We start from the raw sequence: 10,536 nt of genomic DNA, 5'->3' as shown, positions 1-10,536 counted from the left end.
CTCCTCGCTCCTTCATCTTCCTCACCCCAATTCATCCACCATCCAGATCTAACAAACCTTCTTCAAATTCAACAATAACTCATCACCACAAAATCGACACTCTCAACCTCCACCATCCATATTTACGCAACCTCCTTTAAATCTATCAATAACCCATCACCTCACCTTCTCTTCCTCCTCCTTCGACCTCCATTAGTGAAAACCTCCCCCGCTTCACCCACCATGATAACCACCATTTCTCAACCCTCACTTGAAGCCTTCAACCATCACCTAATCATCATCCTACCCAAACCTGCGGCTGTACCCAAACCAAAAGCATCCTTCAACAAGATTTTCACCTAAAAACATAGAAGCAATCAGATAAACAAGAAACCTTTCTCTTTTCAGGAGGGGAAACCTTCACACAAAGGGGAGAAAAGAGAATGTTAAAACCCTTGTTGTCCATACTCTCTAATCTTACTCTTGTGCTTGAAGCATATATGACTTGAAGAGGAATTGGTTGCGGTTTGAAGATTGTCGTTATGGGTTGAAAAAGCGGTGTGGAGGTTGTGGCGTGGTGGTGATATTTGGGAGTGAGAGAAATGAGCTTGTGATGGTATCACGATAACCTTTTTCGTGCAAATTCAATCCTAAATTTTAAGTAATGCGTAGACACTTAATTCTAATTAAACAAGAAAACAAGTATATTTAAGAAGTAATCTAAACTATCTAAAATAAGATCACGATATGATAAGACACTCTAAGATACTACAAGGTATCTTCATATTCTAAACTCCCCTCAAATTTAAACTAACTTAGCTTTAAACTTCTTACAAATATAACCTTTAGAAAAAAGTAAAAATTAATCGGTCTGCATTGCCTTTGTCATTGCTACCATTGTCATTTCCATACCCATAGAGAATAGGAGAAACCAAAGAGAAAAGAATAGAACTCATTGCCATTGTGAACCACCAATCTGTGTCTCCATCAAGAACAACACAATTCAAAGACACCACACCTCTATTACCAACACAAAGACAATCAACCTTTTTTTAAGCTTCAGGACTCCATAACAAATATTATAGAGTATATGGTGGGGGTTTTTCAAAGTTGAAGTTGTCGGAACCCATGGGATGAGACACCACCTTATGCCATTATCAAGGAAATGCCACCTCTGCAATGAACCTTGCGTCGTCGTTGGGAAAAGGGTGTGGCCTTACGCCGTCATGAGAAGGAGGGTTCGACACAAACATTGCGCTGTCGTGAGTAGAGGAAGTGAGAGAAAGAAGAAAGAAGGACCATGGCCTTGTGTTGAGCACGAGTGTCATCTAGCACCACTAAACTAACACCATGGTTCTAGGAAGCCATTGTTAGGGAAACAAAAAGAGTTGAAGAGACAGATAGAAAAAGACATTTAGTTTTTAGGAGAGAAGTGATCGAACCTACACTCCAAAGTTGGATCCATGAAATTGGTTTCAAGATCAAACCTACTCTGGGTATCATGTTGAGTGAAGCAATGCGAAGAAAAGAGAGAGAAGATAAGTGGAATTGTGCTAGGGTTTACATTGTGCATAATTGATTGATTAAAAGATAAAATTCTTACACATATTTATAGTAATGGGTAGACTCCTAATCATAATTAAATAGGGAAACAAATCAATTTAAGCAATAATTTAACTACCTAGAATAAAATCAAGATATGAGAAGATAGTCTATGATATTATTAATATATTAGAAGATATCTTTTTCATATTCTAACAAGTACTCATCAATTAAAGCATATGTTTTATCATAATACAATGATAAGAACGTTACTCATCAAGTGCTACTATTATTGTTTATAAATAGAGTTATCAATCATTTTGTTTGCAGGATGGCTTCTTGTTCAAGAGTAGTGAAAGATGCATATGAGGAGAGCACTGAGAAGCCAAACTGGCTTGAACTTCCTAAAGAAGTGACTACAAATATATTTCACAAACTTGGTGCGTTTGAAGTTTTGACAAGTGCGCGCCAAGTGTGCTCTCTATGGTGGAACATCTCCAAGGACCCTCTCATGTGGCGCACCGTTGACTTGACCAAACCCCCTTACTATCCACAGTCAACATTAGTGAATCTTTGCTGCTATGCCATTGAACAAAGTTGTGGTCATTTAGAAGATATTAGTATTGAATATTTTGCCACCGACGAAATCCTGAAATGCATCGCTAACAGGTAAGGCTTGTCATCATTTTCATTTGGCTCGCATCCATTTTTTATGTGTAGGATGAATTATGATAGTTTTATCGATTCTCATTTTTAAAGATTGAAATAGTAGAGACACAACTCATACACCTCATTTTTAAAAACTTAAAAAGTAGAGACACAATTCATACACCTCTCAATGATCATTTATCTTTTTTATCTTAATTTCTCACTTTTCTTATTTGGGATGTTTATACACTTCATGAAGCGTGTACTAAACATTGCCTATTTTTAAATACCAAAAAATATTTTTTTAATCTAGCACATGTATCATCTACAAAGGACAATCTTGTTTGAGTCTAAACTTTCACATCTGGTGTGGCTAGCTCTTTTAAATTTCTAATGGAATCCCAATAAGCGATTTTTCACACTGAGAGAGATAACTTCCAAAAATAATACATTTTATTTTCTATGTCTGCTACCATACTTTGCTTTATTTTTTAGTGATTGGAAAATGATCATTTATAGTTTTATTTATTTATTTTGAAAAATATAGCATGTATAAATTTTAGTGACAACTCAATCATTATTATAATTATGCATTTGGTATCATAGTTTAGTTTAATCATGTTAGCATTTATTTGTTTTTTTTTTCTTTTTTCAAATTTTACAGCGGAAGTCACCTACGACGAATGAGGCTTATAAAATGTTGGGCAGTTTCAAATAAAGGATTGCGAGAGGCTGTAATCAAGCTTCCATTGTTGGAGGAATTTGAAATTTCATTTAATAACGTATCTAATGATACTTTTGCAGTTATGGGCCAATGTTGCCCACTATTGAAAGTGTTGAAATTTAATATGTGCCCATACAAAGGCTTCAAGTGTAATGGTGATGCATTTGCTATTGCAAGAAACATGCCTAACCTACGTCATCTCCAACTTATGGGAAACTGGCTCACAAATGATGGCTTGGTTTCCATTCTTGACGGTTGTCTTTATCTTGAATCTCTGAATCTCAAGGCTTGTTTGAATATTGACTTGAGTGGAAGTTTGGGGGAAAGGTGTTATAAGCAAATCAGAGAGTTACATTCTTCAAAAGACTTAAGTGGCGATGATTATAATGAGGATGCACATTTTGAATTTGACTATGATGTTGAAGAAGCATATCATGATATGGTCTGTTTCAATATTTAGCTTTGTTGTTAAGTGTTGATTATATGTTCAAATCAGAAGTGTGGATCACCTAGTACCGATCCATAAGACATTTTAGGTCTTTCTTGAAAGAGACTTGATATTTCTTTTGAATGACATAATATTTTCATTTTTGTAATAGTTAACTTAAGTTGAGATATAATTTCATACTTATGAGTAGCTAGATGTTTTATTATGATGATTTAAGTTTTATTTTTCTTTTGAATCTCATTGGCTTCAATGTGGTATGTTACTGTTTGAAGTTTCTTTTTTTTATTCTTTCTCAGGAACCATATTGAAAATAATTATTTTTTCATTCATTTTAAAAATATGAGTTAAATATGTTCCAAGTCCCTGATATATTCTGTCGAATTCAAATAGGTCATTAGAATTTTTTTTATGAATTTTGGTCCTTGACAAATATTTTTTAATTCAAATATGTACAAGTGATGTCATGTACTCGCATGCCTAGTCAACGTGGACTTTTACATGACTTTTGATCTTTCTAAAATTTATTGAATCAATATTGTTCCTACCTTTCCTCCCTCTTCCTCCCCCAACCTAACCTTCACAACCACTTGTACCCAACTCTAACCCGACCCCCACCGACCTTCTTCCTTTCCCTACATTCACAACTGTAAGACCCGGATTTGCAGAACTGGATTAAATGTTTATTTTCCGACTCACGCGTACAATCGGTGTAAGCATGACAGGAGTTTGCTGTTTGGGAAAGTTTAATGAAGAAGAAAGTTCAGGAATTGCTTGAGGATAGTACCATAGTCGTTTTAGGAGTTAGTGCGAGTCGTCTGCACACCCGCCTTATGGCGAGAGTCCAGAATAGACTAATTCCGCTCTTAAAGCATTGTCTAAGCGAAATTCCAAATCCTTGGAAAAATAAGAAGTTCTCTTTATTTTTCCTTCGACCAGTGTTTCATTTCGGAACTCTGGACTGTACGCACGATAGGTTTCACTTCTCGGAAGTCCGACGACGCTAAATTCTTTTTTTTAAAAACCCTAAATTCCAACGATGAATGAAGACTTTTCTATTCGGAGCTTCTAACGAAGTTTCCATCCGCGTTGCCAGATTTCTTTCGACGTTTCCAATCTTTCTTCAGAACGAAGTTTTGTCATCCGACTTTCACAGCAAAAAGTAGTTTTTCGAGGCAAATTAACTTACACCGCTTTTGGATCGTTTTTCTCAAATTCAAGAAACCTGTTTTGAGTTCTGGAATTCTGTCGCCAGAATCTCGCTTAGAATTCACCGATGAACGTGCTGCAAAAATCGGAATCGCGAAATATTCATTTTCCCGCGATTTCACTCTCCTATAAATAGTAAAAAAATCACAAAATATCTCCCATTCACCACCTTGAGGTCGCGAGTTTGGAGGAGAAAGGAGAGGAGAAGAACTTCGTCATTTCTTGACCGATCTTCGAGCTGTTTGTCTCTATTTCACGGCACAGAGGTAACCTACATGATTCTTACCTCTGATCATTCTTTTTATCGCGTTTCTTTATCTCTTTCTAAGCTCAAAGTTTCGAGCTTTTCGTAAAACTGTTCGATTTTCCCGATTTTTCTTTTGAACTATCTTCTATACTTACCCAAAAACCTAGAACACTCGCCGTTGTGCGCCGATTTCGATCGAGTCGTCAAAGATCTGAAAAACTGTGTAAAAACCCTTTTGCGCACATATTGAAACTTTATCGTCGAAAAGCCACAATCCGACTTAGTGCCTTTAGGATTAGTTGCTACAAATTCCGTTGTGAACATCCCCATCAAATTCGTTTTCTGAAGTTTCAACTTTGAGTTTTTGAGCTTTAATTTTGGACCAAAATGCCTCTAACTAGTCGCAATTCGACCCGGTCGTTCTAAAATTTTTCTGACAATTTCTTTACCCTAGTTTTACCCTAAAACTACCTAGGAATTAAATTAGATCGAAGAAAAAGCGCCGGAACCCTTTTCTCCTAAGTGGCCGAGAGCATGTTTTAAGAGAGGGGGGGGGCATTCGTTTTTCGCGATAACTCGTCCTCTCGTGCTCGATTGTTGTACTCTGAAGCTTCATACGCTTTGTCTATCGTTAATTAGCTGTGTTGTGATCGAGCTAATCAATTTTGTGTTGATTTCTGCTTTATTTTCTCCAAGGTTCAGTTGAAGGAACTTTGGGTACTACGGAGCTATACTGTGAGGAAAACCTATACCACGAGGCTGGAGCAACTCGAGGTTAGGGCAACTTACCTATTAGCTAAGATTGCATGATAGGCGTCGATAACTTCGACTTGTTTATTACTTTGATATTGGATATGATGATGAATTGGTGTTATGTTGTTTTCATAACTTATGATGTTGGTATTGTATTAAACTGTGCGCCTTGACGTGATTTCGGAGCGAAGAATCACTGAATTGATTCCTTTTAATATTTCGGGTTGGATGAACAATCCTAGGCAAGTCCAAACCCGAGGTTTGAGACCTAGCTATCGTTTGTATACTTAGACTTTCCCCGGGGTTACATTTGGGTGGGATTTTTAGCAAACTTGGAAAGAATAGGACCTTGGAAACTAAAGACCTTGGAGAACTTAGTCTTCAAGAATCAAACTCATAACCTGATTAATTCAATTCGAAACTTTTTCATTAACGAATAAACCATAGGGAATCTAAAAGGGAAAATGATTGCGAAAGACGGGGAAAAGTCGACAAGTCTTCAAGTTACCGGGAATTGGTGGACACCACAGGGGTGAGCCACGGTGACAAGAGGAGGTCACCGAGTACATTGGTACTCTTGTTGTTGGAGTTTATGTCGTAGGGTCGACATTAAACTCTTGAGTTTTGAAATTGAGGTTTAAGCTAAACACTTGCGTTGTGAGGACGATTCGATGTTTGGCTAACCATATTGCATCATGCATACATTCGAGGTTGGTACGATCGAAAGATTGGGCCTCGGTGAAGTTGGGACGGCTTCACGAAGGTTAGGACGGCCTTCATCGAAGAACACTTGGGTGTATCTTCGGCATAGCGGGCAGAGTGGTACGACCTAGGGTGGTTGGGACTGATCTGACTATGCATGGGTTGTAAGCGACACGCGAGTAGAGTCGTTGACACTAGGCCGGTGTAGGGCAGACTCGTTGGTGCCCATCCCAAACAACTATCCGGATCATATTGAATTGCATTTCACGCATACATTCATCCTGACTGGAATTGTATGCTGTTTGAATTATCGAATTATTGTTAGAGCCGATAACATGCTAGGAATATATTTACATATATATAATAATATTTATATATATCCCCTAATCACATGTTTTCTGTATAATTACTCTATTCCGTGAGTTGACCCTAGCGCCTTGGCTTTGGTTTCATGTTTATGTTTGGGCGGTCGGCCTGCTGCCAGATGTCGATGGCGGATTGGTTTTCGATGGTCTCTCCCTCGGGGGGGATCAGGTTTGAGCTGGTTGACTAACATGCCCCCACCGCTTGGGTGATCGATCCTGTGGATCATCGGGCGACGTATCGGGGAAGGGTCATGGAGGACCGTACTGACGAGCGTGGACGTCTGACGAAGGGAGTTCTACGACGCATGGAGCTGAGCTTCAACTTGCTACCTTCAGTTCGTTGTGGACCGGGCACTGGCCGAGGACCACCTGCACCACCTTCATCTTCATCGGACGAGGAGGACCCATCCGAGATCGAGGCTGATGTGGATGCACCTGTCGCGCCACTTCCTGCTACTGCTGTCGATCCTAACGACGTTGCGTCGTCCTCGAGGCTCGTGGAGCCGAAGAGGGAGCATGTTGTTCCATCTGCCTCTCGCCGTTTTCCGTTTACTCCACCGAGCGGCTACCGCGTGGAACCCCTGGTTCGTGTGGTGGAGGAGGATGTCCTATCTGAGGAGGTAGATGTTGAGATGGGCTCGACTAGGGTTGTTCGCAGGACAGTTAGGAAGGAGGTCGTGGACTTGGATACTGAGATGATCACGGTGGACTCTGACTCCGACAGCGACGTTGACAGCTACTCGCCGAGCGACGAGGAGGAGGAGGAGGAGCTTTGAGTGGTACTGGGAGGGTAGGTTTAGGCAGGCGTCATATTTTGTGTAGAGCTCTGATTCGTTTTGTTTTTGGGACAAGGTAGGTTCCCGACGCATGGCTTTTTGTGTGGTTCTCTTACTGAGGGATCACAGAGAGTCAGTCGGACTATAGGGGTCTTTGCTTAGGCCATTTTGAGGCCGACTTTCTCCTAGTGGATTGTAATTATAACTTTCTCACTCACATTTCTGGATCCGTATATATTTGCCTACGGGCACACTACTTTGGAGTCACTGCGAGTGCGCGTGACGTTGGAGTGCAGCTGAGGCTGTACATGTTTATATGATGTACATCGGTTAGTCTTAGTGTTGGGTTATGTCTTTACTTTCTATCGCTTTGTTTAAAAAGAAAAAGAATCGAACGAAAAAAAAAATACCTGTTTTCTGCGTAAAATTTATTTTTGGGTTACTAAAGTGACACCCGGAAATCGGGGTGTTACAACAACCCCTTTCCCGACCTTCGCCTACCTCCCCCTCATTCTTCCATCATTTATGTTTGCTTAAGGTTTTTTCATTTTTATTTATGAAAAAATTATTAAAATTATTTTAATGCATTTTACTAATTTCCTCTTTGTTTATCATGGAATAAGCATTTTTCAGCTGAGTCCATATCACAAAATGATCGTTGGGTGGTTTTGTAACATTAACATGTATTTTTAACTATCTTCATGGGTAGCCTTATTATCGAAGCTCGGGAAGATAGATGCATGAAAAAATTGAATTTAAATTTTAACTGTTCCTATATTTTTTGTGTGAGACCAATCTATGGAACCCAGCTTGCCCCATTCTCTTTTTGTAGGAATATTTTTTTTATCAAGTGTGAAAATTGCTTAGTGAGAGGTGGGGGAAATGGTTGCGGAGGTAGGGGAAGAGGGAGGTGGAGGATGGGTAGTGGTTGAGTGGGAGCTAGGATGTTGTTGTGGAGGTTGGTTGGTAGGAGAAAAATGAAGAGGAGGAGGAAAAAGCAAAATGACCAAAAGTAATTAAAGAAATTTTAGAAGTACCAAAAGTGATGTGAAAAGTACACGTAAATTGTAAATGTGTGCGCCATGACGTTGCTTGTCCTTATTTGAGGTAACAAAAATTTGCAAGGACCAAAAGTAATAAAAAAATTTCAAAGAACCTATTTGTATTCGATCATATATGTCAAGGACTTGGAACATATTTAACCCTAAAACTATTATCATGGGGTTGTCCTTAATAAAGTGATTCATTGTTAATAAAAATAAACGTAAACAAAATGGAATGATGTCTATAACTAGAATGATGTTTAACTCTATATTGTGTTTCGGTATGTTAAGGAGATGTTATATTATAAATATAATAAATTGATAAAGATATTAAATCAAAAAAAAAATTCCAACAAAATTCGTAATTCAATAAAATTAGAAATAGCTGAAGAAGTAGCAAAGAAGGTTTGCTCCTAACTTGGAATTTTTTTTGATGAGGACAACAACACTATACAAAAATAAGAAAGTGGACCGCCCTTAGTGATTATAATTGAGTGGGTGGACAACACACATTTGAGCATTGTTCCTAGGAAACATGTTTAACCTAAGGCGCTAAGTCTACTTATTTCATTACATAAGTGAAACTCTCATGTCTAGGCTGAGCAGATGTAACCTGGTGGGAGTTAACCCTTATGCTTTTTAAGTAAGCGGACCGCACATGTCTGAGGGTTGTGCCTCGGGTCAGGTTTCCACCTATGGCTTTGACTATCGTACGTACTCAATCATCATTCAGCAGGTGCTCTTCGGAAATTAGAGAGACTTCGTTCATTATGAACTGGTGGGATGCACGCGTTTGAATGGCCATACCTCGGAATAGCTCCCAACAAAGATTTAATTCATATTAGGAGTCAAAACTTAAAGACATGTGTAATCAAATATGTAATAAAAAGTAATATATTTTTTAAGTTGTTGAGTGAAACAAATTTATGTATTCATTGTAAATGAAATAATAATAATAAAAAAGTATAAAGCTTGTAAAGCTTTAACTGTAATATCTCCTAAGGTTTGAGATGTTCTAGTGGTGTGAAACTTCTTTACCTTGGAGAGTTTTTCAGCTTAATCTTTGTCGATGTCGCTAACGACTAGGTTGTAGGGAGACATGGGGAGTCCATGACATGAGACCATGCACCAATGGGCCAAACCGAATACCACCAAGAGATTTAGACACCACATCTTAACCCAAAACCTTAAGAAATTGAGATTATGAGTCACATATCTTATAAAGTCATCACATCACTCATTCTTAACCAATGAGGGACTCAAACTCACTTGAATTTTCAAAATTTCTCCCCTCAAGTGTGAGTCACCACCACATTACCATGCTCCCCCTTTGCGAAAGCTATCCATACTTGTACCGTTGTTTGCTTCACTGCGTCAACGAAACATGCCACTTAACCACACCGCCAGAAAGACATTATGATGAAAAAGTGTAAAGCTTGTACAACTTAAGTTGTATTAATATCTCCTAAGGTTTGAGATGTTATCCAAACGGATCAATCTTGGGAGGTACTGCCCAAGGAAAGGAAAAGGTGACTTCCGGATCAGGAATAATAATTCAATTAATACAACTTTAGAACAATTAGTGGTGTGAAAATTCTTTATGTAAGACTCAAGTTTTTAGACCTAGATTAAATAAATTAATTTTCCAACTCACACTTAGGTTTCGATGTAGCGTGAGGGGAACCTGAACAAGTGTTTTCTGATTTGGTTAACTTAATGAAGAAGAAAGTTCAAGAAATGACTAAGGATAGTACTGTAGTCAGTTTAAGTGATAGCACGAGCCATTTCCACACCCGGCTAAGGTCAAGAGTGTCCGAAAAAGACTATTTCCGCTCCTAGAGCACTGTTTAATAAAATTATAAATCGTTAGAAAAATAAGAACCTCAGGGTATTTTCCCATGACCAGTGTCTCGATACGGAACTCTGGACCGTACGCACGATAGGTTTTGCTTCCCGAAAGTCAGACGAAGCTAGACTTTATCTTCTCGGGGACTTTAATTAAGACTCTAAATAAAGAGTTTTCCTATTCGGAGCTTCTAACGAAGTTTCCATCTGTGCTCCTCATTTCTATCGACGTTTGTGATCTTTTTCCAAAAAGAAGTT

The 10,536-nt window shown here is 38.6% G+C and overlaps 1 protein-coding gene across 1 annotated transcript; it reads left to right on the top strand.

Moving 5' to 3' along the window:
• The first annotated feature begins 1,852 nt into the window (after positions 1-1,852).
• LOC130719552 (putative F-box/LRR-repeat protein 9) lies at positions 1,853-3,353 on the top strand. Its single transcript, XM_057570171.1, has 2 exons — positions 1,853-2,190; positions 2,834-3,353. The coding sequence occupies exons 1-2, from the start codon at positions 1,853-1,855 to the stop codon at positions 3,351-3,353; spliced, it is 858 nt and encodes a 285-aa protein (XP_057426154.1).
• Positions 3,354-10,536: the final 7,183 nt, after the last annotated feature.

The sequence above is a fragment of the Lotus japonicus genome, chromosome 5 (genome assembly GCF_012489685.1).
Source record: "Lotus japonicus ecotype B-129 chromosome 5, LjGifu_v1.2".
NCBI lineage: Eukaryota > Viridiplantae > Streptophyta > Magnoliopsida > Fabales > Fabaceae > Lotus > Lotus japonicus.
The sequence above is the reverse complement of the archived record's forward strand: the minus strand, read 5'-3'. Positions and strand labels throughout refer to the sequence as shown.